Below are 25,688 nucleotides of genomic sequence, written 5' to 3'. Positions count from 1 at the left end.
ACCCATACAGTGTATTGTTGGCTATTGCTACAAATATACCCCAGCGACTTAACACTGCTTTTGAAGACAAGTACTCAATACGAGGCAGTAGTTTTGATTGAGCTTGAACTATTATTATTCAGGGCAGAGAGCAGTAACTGATGCAATGAGAAAAATCTATTGGAGACCCTGATGAAAACAAGAGGAACCATCATAGAATTTGTCATTTTTGAATGGTTATATTGGGAATTGTATTGGTTTTAATGGAAACTGTACTGGTCCGTGGTAATTTGTTGCCTATATTGGTGGCTTGTTAAAACTACTAAATCCTAATGGAATATGGCCCAAAACACACTACAGGTAATGGCTTTATTTAGGGATGTCCCGATTTTTTGTTCCCCTATCCGATCCAAGTCATTGAATATCGAGTGTCTGCCGATACCGAGTCCCGATCCGATACTTGTATATCCCTAGTGTTTGGTGTACAATTCAAATACATTAAAGTTATCAAAATCAATCCAATATATACAGAGTTGTGCAGAGAGTAAAAGTAATATATGTATATATAAACTCTCTATGCACACACTATATAAGACTTTTTGAGCGTCTTCTATTCCTTTTAATGGTGGCGGTTGCCAAACCCACTTAAGGCACACACTGCCCCCTACTGCACGACACCGGCGTGACAGCTGACGTAAAATAAGGATCGGGCTGAAGAGAGCCGATACCGATCAGTAAAAGAAAAACACTTGATCGGCCCCCAATCCTTGAGATCAGCTCGGGATGTCCCTAGTTAACAGCTGGCGGTTTGTTTTGTTTTTAATGGTATTTATAGTGGAAACCATCAGAAATTCTGTGATGGCTAAATAATAGTAATTATATCAAAAATATTATGGTACCCTTAAAGACCCCAAGGATGCAAAACGTAAAACAGAAATGAGGTACATAACAGAGTGCAAATATGCGTGTTAACAATCTGGAGCTAATGAATGGATGTTGAGGAGGCTGAAGGATCCTCCACCCACGGGTGATGGTCTAAACTTGGGTTCGGTTAGGCTGTACCGTGCACATTGAATACAAATTAATTAATTCTGTTAAAAATGAAGTGCATTCTCAGAAAAAAAGGTACAAAGCTGTCACTGCGGCAGATAAAGTTACAAGTATGCACCATTTAGGTACTAATGTGTATCTTTAAGGTATTTATATGCAACATTTAGGGGTGAATAAGGTAGAATACGGTGGGTACCGTCCCGGTGACAGACTTTGTGCCTTTTTCTAAGAGTGTGAAATGCCGTGCCAAGCTTGGAAAATGGTTCCTGGGACTTTAGATTGTTTGCTGTAGGCGACTGTGAGACTGGAGCTGATGGAGTAGCTGAGTGCAGATATTGAGTTCTGGAGTATTTTCATTGCAAGAGCAGTCAAAGGGCGTCACAATGCTCTTTTTACTCTACTGACTTCCAATCAAATGCATGCTAATGCAGGAGACAAGAAACAAGTTCATGTGAATTTTGCTGCTTCCCTAAGTTTGGTAAACTCTTGACCTGCAAATTCGCATCATATGAAGACAGGATTGCAGTAGATTGTATATTTGTACGTTTTGACTGTATTATTGAACTGTGTTTTTATAAATATAAAATAAAGTGGGAGGTTATGAATGCATGGATAGTTGTTTTGGCATCTGCAAAGTTATGGGAGGAATGAACACGAAGAGTTGAAAGAAAGAGAATGTTACATGGTGGTTTATTTGGTGAATAAAGATTGAGGAGCCAAATATAACGCCTAACCAAAATACTGTCAACATCACAGCAGAGATCTGAGTGAGAAGATATTAGAGATTTGGGCTGAACTAGCATGATTTCAAAGTTTAATTTTAGAAAATCAGAAGGATTTTTAAAATTAGGAATAGAAGCGGTCCGAGAAATGAACCCTGAGGTACACCTGTGGAAACTAAGGCAGCGTGTGATTGTGTTTGTTAATACAGACAAACTAATGCAGTCACTGATATCGGATGTCAGACTGTAGTCGATAGAGAAGTGAGGGTTAGGGTTAGGTTAGGTTAGGTTATATACAGTATAGTTATATAGCATTTTTCACAATGCATATTGTCTGAGAGCAACTTAAGAGAAGATATTCCTTCATGCCTCCAGTGAGCGACACCATGATGACAGTGACAAGGAAAAAAACGCCATGAGATATTTAGGTTCAGATGGAGAAACACCTTGAGATTTAGCTGGAAAGTCAAACGTTCATGCAGGATGTAGTAATGTATTGCTAATAACTATTATGTGTTTATTGAATAAATTAAATGATGTAATATGTAAGACAGTGTTTACATCGTAAGAGTGTGATGGTGAAGATTAATTGAGATTGAAGTCCTTCCTAGATCCCACTAGTGCGAGTGGTTTGTATTTTTGTATCTTAAATATAATCGTGAGTACCTGTGATGCTGTTTGTACCAGACCGGACTAATTGAGATGCACAGTCAAACCAAAAATTATTTCAGACTCCAGATATAATTTTTTATATTTTTTTACTAGTGGGTGCAGGACACTATAGTTCATTTATGTAAGTGAGGATAGCAAAATAAAGTAAACTGTGACATATTATACCCAAAAAATCTTCATACAGTGGACTACCAGTAAAATTTATACAGATTTGGGACCAAAAATTATCCAGACACTTTGACCTGACCATGTTTTGCTTAAGAGTTTTTTCTTTAATTGCTAATGCGACCTTTTTACTCCACAGACTGAACAAAATTAAGAATTGCTTGGTAATTAGTTGAGCTAAATTGCTATTATCTAATTGTGTACTTAAATTTAACAGCTGACAGATATTCAACAGAATTCATTACATACCTTTCTATCAAAGTTATCTGACATTATCAAGATGAATTTGTTCTGACACAGTTTAACTCTGAGTTCTTGTCATATTTTATTACAATTTTCTAAACTATTGCGAATAAACTGTGATAATGTGAGAAACGTTGAAGGTGTCTGAATACATTTTGGTTTGACTGTATGTCTGGTGAACAGATCTTTAGTCTCGACTCAAACTGCTGGAGACTCTTGAACATTTCCAGGAAGGCTGTTCCAAAGCTTCCCAATACAATTGGCGTTTCCATCCAGTGTTTTTTTTAATGTGATGCTTCAAAATGTGCATAACAATATGTGGATGGAAACATAGCTAGTAAATGTTCATGATGCTTGGAAAGCAGCAGCAGTAGATTTAGACACGGTTTTGTTAATCAGGCGAGCGGGAACAGCTGTGATGTGGTCTGATTGACTGGCGTTTCACTGTAAAGACATGGAAGCACATGTATGCACTGCAGTGAGGAATGGTGTTTCTGTGCTGTGTTGTTGATTTGAGTGTGTTTTCTAGGGATTTTCTGCCCCGTGGATCCGGCATCGTCACTCGCAGACCCCTGGTTCTGCAGCTCATCAGTGCAAACGCAGGTGAATCTCAGATTGTACATTGAGTTAGCTTACCCAGTGCAATTAACATTCAAGAAAAATCAGTATCTGAAATTCTGCTAATTCAATCTTGGAGTTCCTTAACTCATTACTTCAAATGTTTTACATTTTGCTTATGATCAGTCAGTCTGTCTAACATTGAATCTGCAGAGTGGGCCGAGTTCCTGCACTGCAAAGGGAAGAAGTTCACTGATTTCGATGAGGTCCGTCAGGAGATTGAGGCTGAGACCGACCGCGTCACCGGGGCCAATAAGGGCATTTCCCCCATTCCCATCAACCTGCGGGTTTATTCCCCACACGGTACTGGAAAACACATCACATCACAAACCCTGCCATGTTTTAAACTAAATCTCACTGCTCATGGTGGGGCCTGTTAGACGGTTTCTTCAAAAGCCTTTTGGATGCAAGATCATGAATGTACATGTAGTCCTGGACCATGTTTGTGTAAAGCTCAACCCCCTGGCCATGGGTCTGAAATTAACATGGGCTTGCACAGTTAAACTAAATCTATTACGGCTATCGTGAAGAAAGAGAAAATGAAATGGAAAATGAGGATTGCGGCGTTAAATTTAGATCTGTTCATTCGGCATCATATTTCTTTTTACGCGTTTACAGCATTGCGCATTATAACCAATCACACACGAGCTGATGAATGCAATGGCCAATCAGAGGCGTTCAGATGAGTTTTGTTGATAGCGGGAATTCTGTCTTCATAAACAGCGGAGTGCAGATGTACAAACAGTGCAAGAGATTCGCTCATTATACAGCGTAGACAGCTTCTCTGATTATAACGGGAGTGTTTTTAGTGCTAAACTCATGCTAGAAATAATAATAAAAAATAATGATGTGATGTTCTTTGATAATGTAAATGTTCTTTGCTCTCTTTCTGTATATAATTGATTCACTGTTTGAATAACTAGAAATAAAAGCATTATAATTAGTAACCGAAAGAGTTTTTTTTTTTGCTGTGATCACGTCTAATACAAATTCAGTTGTATTAAAATTGTCATACCCATATCTGGTACATGTCTAAACAGACGGGTTTATGATGTGCGTGTAATTAATAGATTACCCAATCATTAGGCTGCTTTTAGCCTAACCCTGGAGTTGGTTCACTCTCTGCCTGTGATCTTTATTCTCTTTTCTGGCCTCTTGACTCTGTGCAGTGCTGAATCTGACCCTCATCGACCTGCCGGGCATTAAAAAAGTAATTAATTACTAGTTACTAATTACATCTTCAACAGTGTAATTAGATTACTGTACAAATCAGTCTCTTCAAAAAGTATTTAATTACTAACTACTTTCTAAATCCTATTATCAACCTCGACAAGTTAATGATGCAAGGATAGATTAATTACCCCATGAGGTTTTCGAGTTATTGTGTTCAAGCAGGCCTTGGTCGATGGATAGCTGCTGAGCATCTCTAGAGCCGTGCGGTTGAGCTTTAGCTCTGCAGGCCCAGTGAAGCACACCGGGTCACGGGAAAACCCCTTTCAGTGTCCGCAGTGAATGTTTGATCACTCAGGGTACATCGGTGTGGTGAACCGCAGTCAGAAAGACATCGATGGGAAGAAGGACATCAGAGCGGCTCTGGCCGCAGAGAGGAAGTTCTTTCTGTCTCATCCGGCCTACAGACACATAGCAGACAGCATGGGCACCCCACACCTGCAGAAGGTCCTCAATCAGGTACTGTGCCCAGTCAGATCCTCACTGGAGACGCTCCTGACCGCATGTGCATTTAACGGAGCGGCTGCGTCTGTGTTTCCACAGCAACTGACCAACCACATCCGGGACACGCTGCCTGCCTTCCGCAGTAAACTGCAGTCGCAGCTGCTGTCTCTGGACCGAGAGGCGGAGGAGTACCGGCAGTACCGGCCCGACGACCCGTCACGCAAGACCAAAGCCCTGCTGCAGTCAGTCCCGCTAGCACCAGAAGCCTTCAGTCACACAAACACAGCACTGTGTTCAGTCTGAGTCACGCTATACTCGCAGACCTAAACAAAGCTATTCACAGTCACTATCGATCAGAATGTGTTTAGGTTTATTCAGTGGTCTGAAAACATGTAATACATGTCGCAAATAACTGAATCAAAATACATATACATAATGACCAAGACGATTGACCGAGAGCAGAGCCGATGATAATCAGGTGTGTGATCGAATAACAGCATATTGGGCTTTAAATAATGGCACAGTTATCAGAAAACTGACAAGTGCAAACCGTAGAAAAACCAGCTTGATCATCTCCTCACATTAATGCTGTGTCTGAAAGAGAAGCTGAACTGAAGAAAGAGAAACAAAGGCATTTGCAATAAGATCAGCCACAAACTATAACTGTGTTCAGGTCTTTTCATCGCCGATGTCTCACTGTGTGAGGGTTTGCTGTTAGTGAATCTGTCTCATTCAGGATCAGATTGTGTGAAATCTCTGCATGTTCCAGATGCACACAGCATATAACACAGCGTCATCATCTCTGAACATCTGCAGCCTGATCGCCTTGTTTATTGTGATGTGAAGCTCAGAATAATGCTTTGGTTGAATTCAGCTCTCCTCAGTTAGCCAGCGTCTCTGTATTTATTATGTATACTGTATGTAAAGACACACACATACAGCAAATATTTTGAAAATACTTACGTGTATTTATACATATAAATTATATTTAATATATAAACGTAACATGTTTTTCTTAAATATATTATATACATAATAAATATACACAGTACACACACATACAGTATATTATATACACAAAAACTTTTATTTTGGATGTGATTAATCGTTTCACAGCACTCCATCAGGAGTCTCTTCAGACAGAGCAAACTCATCACACACATATCTACAGTATGTGTGAGAGATTATGATTACTTATGATTAGTTCAGTCTCACATTTGCTATTCAGATACACTGTCCAAATGTAGCGGACTAGATCAGGACTGGTTTATATCGTGTATGACTGGACTGAGAGTCTGTGCGTCTGCAGGATGGTGCAGCAGTTCTCGGTGGACTTCGAGAAGCGTATCGAAGGCTCTGGTGATCAGGTGGACACCGTGGAGCTGTCTGGAGGAGCCAAGATCAACCGCATCTTCCACGAGCGCTTCCCTTTCGAGCTGGTCAAGGCAAGTGAGCCGGACACTGAGACTGTGCTCTGTTCTCACGGCTCCGTCCTAACCGTCCTGTGTTTCTGACCCGTCTGTGTGACAGATGGAGTGTGACGAGAAGGAGATGCGGCGGGAAATCAGCTACGCTATCAAGAACATCCATGGCATCAGGTGAGGCGTGCTTCAGTGTCCTCGCGCTCGCTGCGGGATCAGATCTGTGGGTTTAGGGTCAGGTGTGTGTTTAAGTCAGCGCTGAAGATGACTGTGTTTCTGATGCAGGACGGGTCTGTTCACTCCAGACATGGCCTTCGAGGCGATCGTGAAGAAGCAGGTGGTGAAGATCAAGGAGCCGTGTATTAAGTGTATTGATCTGGTGGTTCAGGAGCTGATCAACACGGTGCGTCAGTGCTCTGATAAGGTGCGTCGCTCTCTGTTCAACACTAACACCACTGCAGTACTCAGAACTCAGCAGGAGTGGGCCATATGGCAAACATATCATATCACGGTTTTATCACGATTCTTTGTCATGCTGGTTTTATTATTTAACAAGTAGTCTGAGAATACAGCCAAACTAATTTCCCTTTTTTAAAAACAAAGCAAAGGTAACAAAATATATAATAAAATATAAAATAATGGCAGACATTTAGGCCAAAGTCGACGAGGATAAAAACCTTTGTCACCGTTTTATCTTTGTTATTAAAAAATAAGAACAAAGATACATGTTACAAATACACAAATGAAACAAACAGTAGGCTACAGTAGATGTATTTAGCAGTAGCATTTAAGAAATTAACGAATTAACAAATATAAAAGTAAAACACTATACACATAAATTATACATTGATTCTTATTAAAGCACCAGTATTACAGTTCTTCAGTCAAGAGCAGCGAGTGGTTTTTCAGTTTGACAGCAAAACAAATACAGAAACCAGCAAATACAGAGCCAACTACAGACCACAACTAAATGAAAATTATCCCTATGGTTAGTGTAGTAAATCCATGGTTAATTTGTGCATGGTTATGGTTTAATTATGGTAACCATTTTTTGTTTTTATTTATTTATTATATAATAAATGTATTAATTCATTTTAATACCATAGGCTATGGTTGATATTTGTAAGAGAAGTTGTAAAAGCAAGTTAGCCAGCTTACATAACCTATCACAGTTACAGTAACAGATTATTATAGCCAAAAAAAAAAAAAGAGAGAGAGAATCTCACCTTTCAGAGCCAACATTGATAAATATGGCATCCTAATTATCATAAAAATAACATTGCAAAAATCTAGAAATGTTCAAGTCCACAAAATCAGTAATTTTGATCACAAAAAAAAAATCACAAGAAAATCATGAAATCTTGGTTGGACTGATAAATGCCATTCATTAGCTCTCTGTGTGTCTCAAATGCTGCAGGCCTCACATTTATTCATCTTTCTTCATTATTGCTCAGCAGTGTTTAGCTGATTTTCACACAGATGTTCCAGCAGAGGAAGCACGTGTGTACTTCATCACTTTAGGAAAACACTGTCATTACTAGTACCTTTATTTTCAGCGGTGTGTCTCTGTGAGTTTAGGAGGTGGACTCTCAGACCCAAATCCATCAGATGGCCTGCTCTGAGTGGAGCGGCTCAGTTTGAAAGCACTGCATCATATCAGCAGTCCATAGTATTAGCATAGCATGCACTAGTCATATTCTCTTCTGAGTAATGATTTTCTGGAGCAGTGTTTTTAAAGCCAGCCACCGCACTAGTTCAGTAAGGCCACTGCAGTGTAGTTTATTAGGGTTTAATGCAGCCGCTGAACTAAAGCTATGGGTCAGGCTTCTGATCTTGTGTTTTCTACATGCTCAGCTGGATTCGTTCCCTTGTCTGCGGGAGGAGACGGAGCGGATCGTCACGTCTCATATCCGTGACAGAGAGAGCAAAGCCAAAGAGCAGGTCCGACACACCTGGATATATGTGTGTGTGTGTGTGTGTGTGTGCGTGTGTGTGGTGTGTGTGTGTGTGTGTGTGTGTGTGTGTGTGTGTGCAGGTGGATAACGAGATTACGGCTCTGTAACGAGATTACGGCTCTGCAGCGTCTGTGTCTGTGTCTCTGCAGGTGCTGCTGCTCATCGACGTTCAGCTCGCGTACATCAACACCAACCACGAGGATTTCATCGGCTTCGCCAAGTATGTGCAGATCTTTTCCTGAGCACGAGGCTGTGACACGGTTAACATTGTTAATCTAATTAATTACACGATGTTCCGATTAATTAATCAAATTAATAATAGCACATCTATTTGGCTGAGAAATACCCCCAAAAGACACTACAAAGAATAGATTTAGAAAGAAATAGTTTGATTCAAGAATGCATAAATACTGATAATAAATGGTTATTAATATTTTTTGATTTAATATTGAAATATAATTTTTTTAATGAAATTATGCTCTAAATTTGAAACTAAAAGTGCTCAGTCAAATAATGATTGAGTCATTGAATCAATCACTCAACCAGTTGGTTCAGAGAGCTGATTCATTGAAAAATGAAGCAAGTGACTGTTTTTATGAATGATTAACTGAATCATTGACTCACTTGATTCATTCAGTGACGAATCACCGATGTGTGTTGATCAGAGATGCTCAACAGTTCTTCTGTTGGTTTGATTGGAACTATTTTCATTTGTGAAATTGAGCAAAAACACAATATTGTGTCTAAAATGTAACACAAATGTTTATTGAAATATTGTATAAAATCAGTATCATATTTTCAGTGGTGCAGATATTAAAGGGGTCATGAACTGCCTTTGTTTTTTATGTTGTACTGTTCTCTGAGGTCCACTTATAATGTTATCTAGATTTTTACATCAAAAGCATCATAATTTAGCAGTAATAGGCTATTTTCTGTCCTGTTTTGACCCCCTCATCAGAACGCTCTGTTTGAATAGACGTGGAGGCTTGTAGACTCGGACGTAAATGCCCACTGCTGTGATTGGCTAATAGTTGTGTATGATTGACAGCGTGCATTCCTCATAAATGGACGCTGCCGTGATTTAGGTTAAAAACACATAAATAACTCAATACATATGCATATCAAACAGTCTTACTCTCGGATCCAATATAGTTGGTACAGCATTGTTTTTTGGTTTCAGTCTTTCTAAAAATCCTGCGTCAAACTGTTTTGTTTCTAAACAAATCCACGGTAAAATGAATTGAACAAAGGACCGAGTTCTCACTGACGTGGTCTGGATCTTCAATAAAAATTCACTCTATCCTAAAGTTGGGATCAAAAGAAACGCAACGCAGACCTGGGTTTTCTCTTGTAAACAATACATGTGCGAATCGGTGGGCGGGGTTAAATAGACAGCGATGTAGAATCAGGGATCGGTGGGCGGGGCTAAACAGACAGCGATGTAGAATCAGGGATCGGTGGGCGGGGCTAAACAGACAGCGATGTAGAATCAGGGATCGGTGGGCGGGGCTAAACAGACAGCGATGTAGAATCAGGGATCGGTGGGCGGGGCTAAACAGACAGCGATGTAGAATCAGGGATCGGTGGGCGGGGCTAAACAGACAGCGATGTAGAATCAGGGATCGGTGGGCGGGGCTAAACAGACAGCGATGTAGAATCAGGGATCGGTGGGCGGGGCTAAACAGACAGCGATGTAGAATCAGGGATCGGTGGGCGGGGCTAAACAGACAGCGATGTAGAATCAGGGATCGGTGGGCGGGGCTAAACAGACAGCGATGTAGAATCAGGGATCGGTGGGCGGGGCTAAACAGACAGGTGGGCGGGGCTAAACAGGCAGTGCTGTAGAATAGGTGGGCGGGGCTAAACAGGCACTGATGTAGAATCGGTGGGCGGGGCTAAACAGGCAGTGATGTAGAATAGGTGGGCGGGGCTAAACAGACAGTGATGTAGAAGCAGGCGTTGATCTTTTTCTGCGGAGGCGGTGTTTATCCGCACTATGACATCATAGAGTAGAACATTCCAAAAGCTGTTGTTTTGGCAGACTGCTTTCAATATAAGCTGTTTTTAGACTAACGAGTTCTGAAACTTTATAGTACAATGACCTGTTTTATGTCAAAATATCAAGGGAATTTTGGTTTCTCAGTTCATAGCCCCTTTAAGGAAAAGCAGCACTCTTGCTGGTGTGATATTGCTATATAATATATCATATTATATAAATATAAGAGGGTGATTTTTTTTTTAATTCATATCTTGAATTTTAGACTCATATAACTGCATTCTAATAGACTCCATCACACAGTTAGTCATTCCTGTCTCACTGTCATCTCTCTCTCACACACACACACACTCACACACACTCTCTCTGTCTCTCTCGCTCTCTCACACACACACACACACACACCCTCTCTGTCTCTCAGTGCTCAGCAGCGCAGCAGTCAGGCGAATAAGAAGAGCTCTGCAGGGAATCAGGTCAGTGTGCTGGTGTTTGTGAAGGCCGTCTATGTTGATGGCACTCCAGACATCGATGCTCTTTATTGCTTTGTTGTCATTTTACATGGCTTTGACTTTTCTTCTGCTCTGCTTTTACTGCCCTCACTTTATTACTCAGTAGTTCTTGTGTTTGTCAGGATGTCCATGTGTTATGGACATGTTGAGTGTTTCTGTTCTCACACACGTGTGTCATGTTCTCTTCACTATCCTCCCGTGTGCGCGAGCGGCTCCTGCGTGATGTGCTGTTGTGTTTGGCTCAGGAGCTCCAGGTAAGAGCCTCTCATGTCCCCCGTGTCTCCATCACTCCTGTCTCATCAGAGCGAGATTGTCTCTGTCTCAGCACACACTGATGACAGATAGAAACTCCTCTGTTCATGCATCCAAACAGCAGAACGTGTCAAACATTACAGAACCTTTACTTCACTAAAAGCATTCATGTTTCCTTATTGCTTTATGTAACGTGATATGTTCCCTTTGCGTAATTTTTCTGATTTCCAAGGCTCTTTCTCTAGCAGAACAGTGTACAGGTCCTGTTTTTTACTGTGCACAAGCGTAGTTTGCATACATTGACGTCACAGCAGCTGTGAACCTCTTCATTCATTCAAATTATTCAGTGTTTTAGAGTTTTGTCACTCTTATTGGACTCATTCAGGAGGATGTCAGACACAAGTTTAATTTGTTATTATAAGCGTTGACTGTCAGAGATGAAATCCTGCAGCATGTAGGGATCAGTCTGGTTGTTTTATTGACTGCAGAAGCTAAAAAGTTAAAAACACATGAGTTACAAAAACAGTGGGTTATGTCTGTGAAGGTAAACAGCTGGGAAATAAATCGCATGTTTATTTTAGATCTGTGTGGCAGCAGCAATATACAGTATATAAATCAATAAATGCACTGCTCTGTTGTCTCGTCTGAGGCTGGGACTGTAAACAGTGTTCTGTGCTCGTCTGTGCAGCCAAACACAGAACAGTTAGCATGTTTTGCTCAAACATTCGTCATGGCGTTAGAGCTGCTACACCGTTCTCGCTTGTGAAAACGTTCTTTTTCACGTTTCCTGGGTTGGTAGATGCACCGGGGATCTGATTATAGCACTTATTAAACACAGAAAAATTACGCTATTACGCATGATACGCTACGTATCATGATATGCCATTAATTAACATTTTATCATTAGTATTTATAATATGCATTATACAGCAGTTAGTTTAGGTGTCGAGCTCGTCTAATAATGGTTTCACTGCACTCGTCTGTGTTTGTTCAGACAGACTGTGTGTTAGTATAGGTGTTTACACTGACTGCAGTTACTCAGGTACACCTGTAGCCTCTCCCCTTCACTGCTGCATGAAGTGTCCAACAAAGCCACTAGAAGCCACCGTTACGCAGCCAAAACAGCGTAACAGCTAATGCTAACGGAAAGGAGACCAGATGCCGTTTTTTTTAATGGATGTCAATGGAGGAGGGGCTTCACTTTGCTGAATAAACAGCTTTTTAGAGGAAACAGCTCATCGTTTAATCAATCGACAGCCTATCTGCTAATCTCCAACATGTTTTACAATAAACAATACTTTTGGATTGAACTATTTTTAGAGTTTACCACGAAAAAAAATTTGTTTTATAAGAGATGTCACTGACTTTCGCGACAGCTGGGATTCAGTTTACGGCACTCCTCATTCATTCCTATGGGATCCGTAAACGACGACTGAGTGTCGCACAACTCTGACTGAAATTCAGTGACGCAAGGCTGTGATTGGTTATTAAGTTAGCCGTTACGCTTTCTCCAATAGTAAGTAATACAGACCCTCTCATCTCTCTGGTGTTCAGTGTGAACACACTACTCACACTATTTATACTACAACACATCACGGAGTAGTGCATGAGTGCGTGATTTGGGACGCAGCCACTGTGTCACACTGTTGATTTCTCACGTCATTCGTCCGTGTGTCCTGCACTGTGTTTCTGATGGAAGTGTGTGTTTGTGATGTGACGCGTCTGGCTTTCTCCGTCAGGTGATCCGTAAGGGCTGGTTGACCATCAATAACATCAGCATCATGAAGGGAGGAGCAAAGGAGTACTGGTTCGTGCTGACCGCCGAGAGCCTGTCCTGGTTCAAAGATGACGAGGTGAGATGAATAACAGACAATGACTGGAGAGAGAAGAGAGTGTTCCTGTTCCTTTGTGTGCTGTTTTATCATACTATATTAGCTGCAGAAGTCAGTTATTCAGGCATAAACCAGAAAGTGTGTCTGAAATCAGTGATTCAATGGTTCAAAACAGATGATTCGGTGCTCAGATGTACAGATCTGTCTTTGTTTAGATTGGATTGACAAACTATTGCACGTTCTTTAAATGTCATGACAGATTTCTCTCAACCAATGCAAACCAGCTACACTCACTGCACAAACATATATCCACTTTTACTATTGTGACTCAAACACTAAAGCTTGTTGCATTTCTGAATTGTTTAAATGACACGCTCATGTTTCGGAGCTGTTTCAGTCTTTGGTCAATGCAGAATGCAATCCATCGACGCGTCGTTTAATCATGACCAGATTGTGTGTGAGAAGACTGTGATGACATCTTGATGAACCTGTTGAGCTCATTCAGATCTAGTTCTGCTGCTGACCAGTGTCTCTATCTGGATCCCGCAGGAGAAAGAGAAGAAGTACATGCTGCCCCTGGACAATCTGAAGGTCAGAGATGTGGAGAAAAGCTTCATGTCCAGCAAGCACATGTTTGCCATCTTCAACACGGAGCAGCGGTAAATAACAGATCTCTCTCTGCTGGTTTACATGCAGTCATTTCTATGAGGATAGCACAGCTGTAACAGCACAGAGGAGTCAGGGCTAGTCTTAGTTTTCACTCGTGGAGTTTTCAGAGATCCTGCGATGCTCTGCTGTCTGTGATGTTTCTGACGGAGGAGTGACGCTGGTTTTCTCTCAGGAACGTGTTCAAGGACAACCGTTTCTTGGAGCTGGCGTGTGACACTCTGGAGGAGGTGGAGAGCTGGAGAGCGTCGCTGCTGCGCGCCGGCGTTTATCCCGAGAGGGCCGTGGTCAGTGATCAATACCTCACGTCTTTATCAATCACCAGAAGCCTCATGTCAAGCTTAAACTGCTTTTTAAGGTTTTTTAAAAGTTTTTTAATTTCAGGGTTCGTACAAGGTGCTTAAATTGCTTGAATTTGACTTTTTGAAATGTAAGTCCTTGAAAACAGCCATATTTATGAAAAGGTACTTGAAAAGTACTTGGATGTTTAAAAGGCAGTATATATGAAATTGGTGTTAATTTTTGTTTTCGATACAAACAATCTGTTCTCGCTAAATTAACGATGCAGCTCGTCTGATGTAAATACAGAGCCGTTTCGCCTGGCTCTAGCAGCGCACGAGATCTCGCGATATCTGGATAAAGTTGATTTTGGGGTAAAATCTTTGATAGTGCTTGCATTATATTGTTCGGTCTTTTATTGCATGTGCTGTTTATATGCGATTTGTTGTACATCGCAATTTCGAAATAAAAGTTCAAACCCTCCCTCTGAGTTTGCATGTGGCCAAATATTAAAATTAAATGGATTTAAACATTGAATCACGTTGTAAAGTGAAGCATCACCAGGCCGCTGGCGCCCTCTGCAGGTTTTTGTTATAATACATAATGTACTTGTTATGTTCATATTATGCATAGGCATATTACATTATGTATTTTTTTAACAGTGTTGTTCAATAAAACCATGTGATTACTTGGTTTTGATACTTTATTTGAGCCAATTATTATTGTCTCGTCGTTAGTGTAAGACAATGTTAGTCAAACTAAAGCCTGTTTTTCACTTAGGTCTATTTTTATTACTAAAAAATATCAGATTACTGAATTGTCAAAATAATCAGTTACTTGATTACCAAAATAATCGTTAGTTACGGCTGTAGATTAGTTAAATGTTTCAAAATACAACTACATTGTTTTGCTTTTTGTGATTAAAAGACAAATATTTTGTCATTGAACATTTCTTAAAAATAGTATTAAGATATTGTCTCATTCTAGTGAACCAAGTATTGTCACACCCCTGGCGTCTCCGAGCGTGATATAGCTCATAACTTTCCAAGTGTATGATGAAGCTTTTACTCTTCAGGTCAATCATATATTCATAAAAAATAAAAAATCACTTTGAATAAGGAGAGCGATAACTTTGCCATAGTATCCTTTCAGGTTGCCACAGCCATTGCATGCTGTTTTATGACAATTTTATTAGTTTATTTATTAGAATTTGAAAGATTATAACAATATTGTGATCTCTGATTTTAGTCCTTGAAAGTCCTGGAATTTCATTTTGCAATTTCTGTACGAACCCCGTAATTTTTTGTATTTAAAAATTGAATTAATTAAGGTAGGATTTTACACTGTTTACACTATTTGTTCTGTATATATTGTTTGATGAAAAATAAAAGCAAAAGTTTTTTTTGTGTACCATCATCAGTCTTCACAAATATTCACGATCACCGCTCTAAACTGACGGTGATTAACCTCATTATTCCGTCTCTGTACGTAGATACATTTGCATAGATGGACGAACATAATCACCTGATTTTGTAAATGTGACCAATTACATTTGCATTAAGTTTGTGCTGGTCTATAAATTACATTTACAAAGCAAGCCCACAATAGTGGAAATCAGCTGTTTTTAGTGAAAGTAGGTCCCTGATTAATGAAATGATTGAGAAAACATATTTGATTGTTGTTCAGTTTAGTTTGATTAGTTTCATACATATTATTTCTATATACAGTATTTTGTACGAGTCATCTCAAGCTTTACGGGGTTTTACATGATTCTTTGATTGCAGTGTGGGTATGGTGAAGTGTACTCAAAACAGACATTTAAATGAACCCACAACCTAATAAGTTTATGGAGAAAGAAATGAATTTATTCATCAACTCTAAGCGAGACACAACGTTCTTCTAACCATAATTTCTACCGAGGAGGACAAACCCAAGCAACCCCTCCGTATCAGTTACACGAGATTAACACTGAAGCATGAGCCCTGTTCCTCGCGGCTGAGCTTTCTCTTTCTCTCAGGTGGAGAGTGAGAGTTCTGGCCCGTCGGAGAACTTCTCCATGGATCCTCAGCTGGAGAGGAAGGTGGAGACCATCAGGAACCTGGTGGACTCCTACATGGCCATCGTCAACAAATGCATCCGCGACCTCATGCCCAAGAGCATCATGCATCTGATGATCAATAACGTAAGGATGCTGTGTGACCGCTTGACCTTTGACATCAGATAGGAACTATGGAAAGCTTATTTATTCAGCTCAAACACGTTGAGCCTTATGAGTGGTTTTGTGGTCCAGGGTCACGTATGAGCTAATTATCATCACGCTGCTGCTCCGCAGGTGAAGGAGTTCATTAACGCGGAGCTCCTGGCGCAGCTGTACTCGGCTGGAGATCAGAACGCTCTGATGGACGAGTCTCAGGAGCAGGTGCAGCGGCGCGAGGAGGTTCTGCGCACACACCACGCTCTGAAAGAAGCTCTGGCCATCATCGGAGACATCTCCACCACCACCATCTCCACACCACTGCCTCCGCCGGTGGATAACTCCTGGCTGAGCGCCGGCGCCGGCTCCCGCAGGTAACAGACAGAGCTCTGATCTGTGTAGAGCTCCATTAGCTCTGTGTGTGGAGGGCTGTAGCTCTCGTCCACTGCTGCACGCTCAGCCACAGCACACTAGAAACGGTCCAGGCTGCTTATGAATCGCTCCGTCCATTCAGTCATCTGATTGCCTCATCCTTCAAAGCCTTGATTTGTGTATGGGAGAAGAGAGGACCTTGTGGTGCACATTCTTAATTAACTGTGTTGGGGGTAACGCTTAGAGATGGTAGAAAAAAAAACCTTTTTTAAAAACAAAAATAAATAACAAATTTTGTAATCATTATGTAAAATTAGCTACAGGACCCAGAAACCCCACCCCCGAAAAAGAAGTTGACCACACCATCCCCTCTGAATTTTTTTTTACAATTCGACCGCTGCCCATAGGTATTCTATTCATTATAAACAATATAACAAGAAAAAGACCCGAGGTATGTAAATGTGTAAGTATATTTTTCCTGCGCAACTATATTTACATATCTGACTCAATAAGTGCAGTGTATCTTTATTCCTCGAGGTGGCACTGTTTGATGCACAATGACGATGTGATGTTTCACTAATAATTACCGCAGGCATAAAACAAACGAATATCATCAGCAGAAATTGAACTGGTTTGAGCGGCTTTACTGCAGAGCAATTACTGTACGCAGTGAAATATAAATGTCACTGTCATTTGATGCTGGATGTGGTGAATAAGCTGCCAGTGATCAACATATTGATTTTGAAGCCATTGAAAATTATAGTTTTGAGAATATGTTTGAGATCGTGAATAAGAGCCCTCTGTGCGCTGACGACAACAGCTCAAATCCAACCCTTCTAAGTTTCTTTATTATAAAATATGCTTTATTTTATTCTTCTGTAATTGTTCTGTAAGAGTTTTTTGCTATTGCAGCAGTTAGAGATCCACCTCGCTGAAGACTCATGATTGGCGAAACATTAGTGCGTTTAAGAGTTAATCGAGCAGCCCTAGCTGGAGCAGTCTGGTCTCTGGGATGATCCAGGTTGTTCTGTGAGGGAGTGCGTGTGGTTTTCCTGCAGATGTGAGAGTGTCTGTGGTCTGCAGGTCTCCTCCTCCGAGCCCCACGGCTCCGCGCCGGATGTCTGCGGGACAGAGACCTGCTGGGAGAGGTGCTCCTGCGCCTCCGTCTCGCCCCGGACCCTTGGGGCCCCTGAACATCAGCACTGACAGCCCACAGGTTCCCAGCCGGCCCAACCGAGCGCCTCCCAGCATTCCCAGGTGAGACCTGACCTGATCTCTGTTCTTACCATCTGCTTCTGATTGACCTATCGGTAAGCCCCGCCCCCTTAGTTACTGTTGCTCAGTGACAAACAAACAGAGCTGCTCACTGTCTTACAATGACGGCTGTCAGTGAAAACCTTCTTCCGAGGTGGTCTTCTTTCAAGTGGGACTTAAATATGCCATGGAGGGATATATAAAAGATATTAAGCTAAATATGTAAAAATACAGATCACAATGCAAACGGGAGAATTATGTTACGGTCGTCACGATCGCAATGACAACATCCCGGATCAACACCGTTCATATACCGCAGAGTAAGATTACATTTAACCAGATTAATATGGAGAGGCACTCTTATATAGACCTTGGTTTATGTGTTTTTGACTTTTGACAGTTCGCTATTTAGGTTTGTACGTTAGCATGGACTCACTAACTTTAACGCTAACGTTAGCTAGTTTTAGCCAGAGATACCTTGCTGAAGCACAAGATGACATTAACGTTCTGCTTGAGCAGATGAAAAGTGTAACTTAATGAGAGTATGACAACCAGAAAATGAACGTTTTCGTCTTCATTGTGATTGGGGTTGAATGCTTACGGACATTTTGCTCTGTTTTGGTTGGGTTTAGAAAATGGAATAAAATATATTCTATTGCCTATCCTCTCAGGATACCTGGAATCAGTGTTACAAGTACCCCAGGCACATCGTTTTTCCATTTTTGTTGCATAAACACCATTAAACCGATGCGAGCTTCGGATCTTCCAATGTTTCTCTATGGCGCTGAAACCTACAGATGTCCGAGTTCAGCTCCCCGTGCAACTGATACTCGACTGCCATTGGCTCATCTGCGCTCGAGGGGAGGGGCTTACCGATTGCAGTACAGCATTCCCCTCTAGCACACAAACACACGCTTGAATGCTCAACCAACGCATTGCTAGGGTGCAGTACATTTACTGGATATAATCTCAGTCTCAGTTTGTTCTGTTTCTTCATGTCATTCCAGACAGACTGCATGATGATCAGATCTGATCTCAAACAAAAACCTCACTGCATTATTATAATTAATGGCTAAATGAATGTTTGGACATGTAAACTGATATTTCCTTCTGACACACTTGAAACCTACAGATGTCCGAGTTCAGCTCCCCGTGCAACTGATACTCGACTGCCATTGGCTCATCTGCGCTCGAGGGGAGGGGCTTACCGATTGCAGTACAGCATTCCCCTCTAGCACACAAACACACGCTTGAATGCTCAACCAACGCATTGCTAGGGTGCAGTACATTTACTGGATATAATCTCAGTCTCAGTTTGTTCTGTTTCTTCATGTCATTCCAGACAGACTGCATGATGATCAGATCTGATCTCAAACAAAAACCTCACTGCATTATTATAATTAATGGCTAAATGAATGTTTGGACATGTAAACTGATATTTCCTTCTGACACACTACAGCAAAAGATAGAAATAACTGACTTCAAACCATTTTTTAGCTGTGTTGTAATCATTTTGGCCAGCACTGTATATAAATTAACATGCAAATGCTGTCTGACTGTCTTCTAATACTAGACTGCTTACAGATACTAATTCTGTCTTTCTGTCTCTTACCCTGCCATCCATTGCCTTCCTCGACGCTTCTGCTGCCATGAACACTTTCTTCTTCTTCTTCTTCTAACACAGCCGGCGTCCTCCTCCTTCCCCGACGCGTCAGCTTCCCCCGTGAGCGGCGTCTGTCGTCTGCGTGTGCAGTGATCTGTGTGTGTGTGTGTGTGTGTGTGTGTGTGTGTGAGCGGTGCTTGTGTTGTCTGTCTGTGCCTCCAGTCTCCTCCATCTTCACACAACCCTCCTGAAGCGCTTCTAGCGATGCATGCTCGTTTACTTCAGCCTGTTGACCTGCGTGTTCACATACTTGTGTCATACTATACCATAGTGTATGAGCGGTATATATTAGTGCAAGTCTGGAAGTGTGTGTGTGTGTGTGTGGATAAATTAAAAGATAGAGGTGTAAAATAGTTTAAGGTTATGTGATATTTGTCTTTACATTTAAATTATTAATGTTTTTTATTTCGTAATGTTGTTTGTTATTGAAAAGGCTCAGAGGAGACCTTTATTTCTTACTTGTGAACACTGGTTTTGCCTGTTTTGTTGTTACTCGCAGCAAACACGGCATCTTTAGACGTCATTGTCTGCAAACACTTAAATGTGCACCAAAATATGAAATATATTCATCTTCTTGAATAGCGCCACCTGCTTGCCATACTAGTTGATGACAGTTAATCCAAAATGTTGAACCAAAGTCCCTGGAACTGCAGTATACAGCTGTTCTGCTGTGTAGAAACTCAACTCTATGTACTGTACATGTTTCAGATGAACACAACACCAGACAGTCATCCATTACTGTGAAATAAATCTAGCTGTAGTTTAGTGTCGTGTCTATCGCTCCGTTCGTCACATTAGTGATATTTAAGCATTGATGATGTTCATTTGCTATTGTACTCATGTTTAGTAACTCCAAGACACATAGCATTCTCCAAAAGGACTAAATAAGGAATTCAAGACACGTATGCAGGGATTCTTGGGAAACGCTGATGTGTTATTTTCACGTTCATTATTAAAAACATGAATATATGGATATATTATCTGCGGGTTTGTGAATCAGAGACTTTGTGCTTGTTCAAATGTGTCCTGCAGTATTTCAGTTACTAGTCTGGTGACATTGAAACTGGTTAAACTACCTGCTGTTTGCTCCCAGAAACACACGCTTCTGTTCATCAGACGGATGTTTGTGTTCTTTATGTTAGTCACTCAGACTAAGCTACGCACACATGAAGTATTTTAGACACTTGATGACACTAGCGTTTGTTTAAGAGCAGATCTGAGGCTCAGACAGCAGTTTGACATTATATAATACATATGTAATGCATTCATATGACGGCATTGAAAACGAATGCTGGAAAATGTGCTTTAGCTGTTTATTTGCTGTTCTCAGCAGACAGTTGCATAGTTTGAATAATAGTGGAGCAAACACCAGATTTGAGCATCTCACTCTTTCTGTGTTTCATTATGGCTTGATGTACTGTACCTCTGTATGTATGAAATAAAATCTAGTATTATAAAATCAAATGAGAATCTGCAGTGTCTAATTCCTGTTTGTTTCGTGTGGATGGTGATGTAAAGTTTCTCTCAAAAGCGCAGTTTTCTGTTTCAGGTTTTTCACAAAGAAGCTGTTCTGCTCGTTTCAGTCGCTCATAACACTTTGATTTGTGCGTGTGTGCGAAAGTGTGTGTGTGCGTGTGTGTGTGTGAGAGTGTGTGTGCGTGTGTGTGTGTGAGAGTGTGTGTGCGTGTGTGTGCGTACGTGTGTGTGTGTGTGTGTTCAGGGATTCTGCTCTGAAAGCAGTGTCACAGATGCGTGTGTACAGCTGCATGCAATGCTGCTGGAAACCTGCCAAGGACCTCCGTTCACAATCTGATTCCTTCTGAGGCCACTGTTTATTTAATGCTTTCCTCATCTGTGTCTGTCAGTGTCCGTGAGTCCAGAAGACCTGCTAAAGACCAAACAGGGAACAGGACCAACGCCTCCCGCATTCTGAGAGATCAGGTGATGTTTGCACACGTGACTCAGTGAACGACCTGCGAATTCATCTTAAAACTGATGAGAATTTATACCAGAATCAGCATAATGCCTTCTAGTGTACATTAGTAGCATGACCTCTGTGAAATGCTTGAGAATCCCGAGGGACAGTGAGTGTTGGTCTGATCTGAATCTGCAGGGCTCCAGCAGCTCCGCAGACAGCGACCCGTCTGTGCCCTGCAGAGAGCAGGAGATCCCCAGCTTCGAGGAGTGGACCAAGATCATGCTGAAGGTGGAGAACCAGAAGAGTGAGTCGTGTTGAGACCGGAGCTGCTCCTGCTCTCGCTGACAGTGTTTCTGTCCATCAGGTCAGATCACACACCTTTCTGACAGCCTTCACGCTGCGGGGAAGAAGCTTCAGCAGACCGTCACCAACTACGCCTCTGTGGAGTGTGGAGCCAAGATCCTGTCCTCCAACCCTGAGGCCAAGGTTCATCAGCATGTCTGATCCCGTCTGTGTTTGACACAGAGTTACTGTGAGACAGGCACTGAACTCCAGAGTAAACTACACATACTACTGTTTTTCATCAGCAGGATTTTGTCTAAATCAGGTTAATAAGAGAATCAATTAAGTGTAATGAATTTTTCTGTTTTTCCAGAGCACTTCTGCTATTCTGATGGAGAGCATGTACATGCTGAATCCCTGCAATAAGATCTGGCGGGCTGATTAGACTGTTTGTTTTAACGTCAGGCAAAACTATTCTGTGTGATAATTGTTGTGTGTTGCTGTGATTGATCTGAAGTCTTGCCGTTGTGTTTGCTGTGTGAAATCACTCAATAGCCTGTGTTTAGTACCTAGACAGACTTTCCAGACAGATAACAGCAGGATCTGTGTTATTCCTCATATGAGTGTTTGTGAAATGAAGAGCACTAGAGAGAGCCGTCAGCAGTGATGGAGAAGCTCTGTGGTCTTCACCGTCTCCTCATCGTGAGCTCTGTCAGCCCATTCATCTCAAGCAGCTGGACATCGCTAACTTTGAGATCTCCTCCTCAAACCCCAAAGTCTTCCTGGTGTCCATCAGTGACAGGTCAGCACTTATGGGCTCCATTACTGACTGCCTCTGCATTTGTGACTTCATATTTCATGTTTTGAATTCCATTACAAAATGTTATAATGCAGTTTTTGTACTTTATAATTTTTTTATATGCAGCACATCTGTTTGTGTATATGTGTGTGTTATAAAGCTTCATGGCTTGTTTATACTCTGATATCCAAACAAAAAGTGTGTGAAGCTCGGGACGTTTCATGCACGTGACGAGCGGGCGGTGCAGAGTTTTCCTCTGGATGAGCATCTGTTTGCCAAATACATCAAGGTGAGACTGAGTGAGATGATAGCATGTGACGATTGAGGCTAACACTGAAGCAGTGGTGTGTTCTGAACTGCTGCTCTTTTAAACACACGTGAATAAGTGTGGTGTTTGGCACTAGTATGATGGAGGAGTATGAGCTCAGATCCATCAGACAGAGCGCTGCAGGTTCAGGCCGAGCAGGACAGCGGTAACACTCACTGAATAAAGCGGCCCGAGTCTGCTGTCTGTTTGTGTCACAGATAGAACAGTGTCGTTTCTCTTTCTGAATGTTTAGATCAGCCTCCTGATTTTGTGCCAGTCGATGACAAATCCTCCAGAAACCTGATCAGATCTGCCAGAGGTACAGTTCGATGAGACTTAAAGGGTTAGTTCACCCAAAAATGAAGTCCATGTTTTACTCACCCTCGAGGCATTCTAGCTGTATATGACTTTCTTCTTTCAGACGAATCCAATCGGAGTTACATTAAAAATTATCCTTGCTCTTCTAAGCGTTAGAATGGGAGTAAATGGCTGTTATTTTTCAACAGTCCAAAAGAAGTCAAATAAAGTGCATTGCTTATCACATGAAGTGATAAGCAATTACTTTATCACATTACAAGTGATTGTATTTACAGATTATCAGCCATTTTGCTTAAAATCTTCATCAAATGTCTGTAATTACTATTTTTTCTTCAGATGGTCTGATGCTGCTACTCATTTGCCTCTGATGTTCTTGGCCCCTTAAAGGGACAGTTCACCCAAAAAATGAAAATGATGTGATTATTTACTAACCCTCAAGTTATTTCAAACCTGTATGAGTTTCTTTCTTCTGTTGAAAGTAGTATGAAAAAATACTGTGGAAGTCAGTTGGGACCAGAAACTGTTCAGTTATGAACATTCTTCAAAATATTTTATTTTGTGTTCAGCAGAAGAAAGAAACGCATGCAGGTTTTAAACAACTTGAGAATGAATATTTTTTATTTTTTGGTGAACTATCACTTTAATTGGTGCTTGCAGCTATATTTTAATTTGTACCTTTGTTCTGTTGTAGTTATTTGACCTATTGCTTATAATTAGTATAATTGGAGTCTTTTCTTATTTTATTAATGACTCTTCACTTGTCTTTAACAAGTTTTGAAACATTTCACATACATTATATTAGGTAGGACAGTATTATTTTTTTTCCTATGATATTGAAATTGGTGTAGAGAATTGTGAAATGTTAGAAATGTCTAAAATGTCATTTTTTAGCACAAATAACTATATTGTAATATACTGTATATTGTTATTGTGATGTGAGATTTTGATCATATCATCATCATACCTTTGTGATTGTGATTGATCTGGTTGTGCTTGTGTTTTATCGGTTCAGATACAGAAAGCAGGTGGAGGAGATGCAGAGAGCCTTTAACAAAACCATCATCAAGCTCCAGAACACCTCCAGAATGGCCGAGGAGCAGGTCAAAGACATCTTGAGTCTAAACTCATTCAGACCAAACCTGGACTGATGCGTTAGTTCAATCCAGGATCCTCCTGTTGGAGAATCTGTTTAGACATGATGACGTGAAGATCAGCATTGGTTTCTTCTGTTGTGTAGCTCGATTTAGTAAAAGGTAAATCAGTAAAAAAAATCTGAAAAAGTCATGAGAAGAAAAGAACAGCATCACAACCTCAACAGATACACACATGAGCACTCCTGATGTGTGTGTGTGTGTGTGTGTGTGCACAGCACAGCACACTGGACACTGTTGTCCTATTCTCTGTCTCAGTGTCATATCTGCCCATGTTTCTGTGTTTCTCTCAGCCGTGTGTATGTCTGTTTCAGGATCAGAGGCAGACGGACTGCATCCAGGCTCTGAGGCTCAGCTGGAGAACGTGACGCAGCTCGTCCTCAGTCTGTCTGTCAGCGTGAGTCGACTGCAGCGAGAGGTGATCAGCCTGTTCACCAGTTTATAATTATCAGTTTATAATGACAAAACACCACCATCAGATGAGCAGCAGCGCGCTGTCATCATTCATATTTCAACTAACTCAATTTCTGTAGTAAGTTTTTAAGCACAGGGATCCATCGATATCACAGACTGAAACAAAGCTCTTATTTTATTTACAAATTCCTTTTTTCTGATTACTGAAGTCTTTTATTAACGCAGTGTCACTGCACGGCCATTGGTTCGTGCAGTAAATAAAAAACTAACCAATGGCGAGGCAGCAGAGCTGCACGAGCCTATGGCCATGAAGCTGAAATGGGCGGGGTCATCTGGCTATATAAGCGGGCATTCTGGCTTAGGATCCTCAGGTTAATTTGACTGAAGCAACGACGCTGAGTCGTGCAGCTACATAGCACGGCTAGCAACGCAGTACGCGTTCCCGTATCTCAGGGAACCGAGGTTACGTTAGAAACCGAGTTTTCCCTATCGATACTTCACTTGCACTGCGTCGCTAGACGCGATGGGGAACCAGTACAATCACGCCGTGCTATGATAGAGGAACGACTAATACTGGAACTTGCCTTACACCATGTCCTAACTATACGCAACGTGTAAAGATTCCAGGGACAAGCAATTTGGGTGCCCACACCAGAGGCGACACGAAGAATCAATCAAATATCACAGCCAATCAGAAGCGTGTGTGGGCGGGCTCTCTCTGGAAACGCACTGCACTCGCAACGAAATGGATAAATTTATAATCTAATTCAAAAACATCAAACCTTTTTAAAGGGGTCATATGATGCGATTTCAATTGTTCCTTTCTCTTTGGAGTGTTACAAGCTCTTGGTGCATAAAGAAGATCTGTAAAGTTGCAAAGACTAAAGTCTCAAATCCAAAGAGATATTCTTTATAAAAGTTAAGAGTCAGTCACGCCTACCTAAAACGGCTCGTTCTAACACGCCCCCACATATCTACCTCAC

General features: G+C 41.3%; 1 protein-coding gene across 1 annotated transcript in view; it reads left to right on the top strand.

Moving 5' to 3' along the window:
- The first annotated feature begins 3,301 nt into the window (after window positions 1–3,301).
- Window positions 3,302–25,688, top strand: part of LOC107698927 (dynamin-3-like) — a 27,465-nt gene continuing 5,078 nt past the window's right edge. Inside the window, exons 1-24 of the mRNA XM_016500068.1 lie at window positions 3,302–3,434; window positions 3,603–3,752; window positions 4,619–4,659; window positions 4,965–5,138; window positions 5,223–5,365; window positions 6,433–6,568; window positions 6,654–6,721; window positions 6,830–6,968; window positions 8,399–8,485; window positions 8,649–8,719; window positions 10,917–10,968; window positions 12,996–13,109; window positions 13,638–13,747; window positions 13,930–14,041; window positions 16,051–16,215; window positions 16,366–16,601; window positions 17,683–17,856; window positions 21,382–21,457; window positions 21,653–21,722; window positions 21,799–21,920; window positions 22,090–22,518; window positions 22,715–22,804; window positions 23,076–23,165; window positions 24,153–24,709. Of these exons, the coding sequence (XP_016355554.1) occupies window positions 3,317–3,434; window positions 3,603–3,752; window positions 4,619–4,659; window positions 4,965–5,138; window positions 5,223–5,365; window positions 6,433–6,568; window positions 6,654–6,721; window positions 6,830–6,968; window positions 8,399–8,485; window positions 8,649–8,719; window positions 10,917–10,968; window positions 12,996–13,109; window positions 13,638–13,747; window positions 13,930–14,041; window positions 16,051–16,215; window positions 16,366–16,601; window positions 17,683–17,856; window positions 21,382–21,457; window positions 21,653–21,722; window positions 21,799–21,920; window positions 22,090–22,161 (2,430 nt within the window). The 5' untranslated portion in view covers window positions 3,302–3,316 and the 3' untranslated portion in view covers window positions 22,162–22,518; window positions 22,715–22,804; window positions 23,076–23,165; window positions 24,153–24,709. The remainder of the gene's footprint in view (window positions 3,435–3,602; window positions 3,753–4,618; window positions 4,660–4,964; window positions 5,139–5,222; window positions 5,366–6,432; window positions 6,569–6,653; window positions 6,722–6,829; window positions 6,969–8,398; window positions 8,486–8,648; window positions 8,720–10,916; window positions 10,969–12,995; window positions 13,110–13,637; window positions 13,748–13,929; window positions 14,042–16,050; window positions 16,216–16,365; window positions 16,602–17,682; window positions 17,857–21,381; window positions 21,458–21,652; window positions 21,723–21,798; window positions 21,921–22,089; window positions 22,519–22,714; window positions 22,805–23,075; window positions 23,166–24,152; window positions 24,710–25,688) is intronic.

Source organism: Sinocyclocheilus anshuiensis, unplaced genomic scaffold (genome assembly GCF_001515605.1).
Source record: "Sinocyclocheilus anshuiensis isolate Anshui unplaced genomic scaffold, SAMN03320099.WGS_v1.1 scaffold270, whole genome shotgun sequence".
Classification (NCBI taxonomy): Eukaryota; Metazoa; Chordata; class Actinopteri; order Cypriniformes; family Cyprinidae; genus Sinocyclocheilus; species Sinocyclocheilus anshuiensis.
The sequence above is the reverse complement of the archived record's forward strand: the minus strand, read 5'-3'. Positions and strand labels throughout refer to the sequence as shown.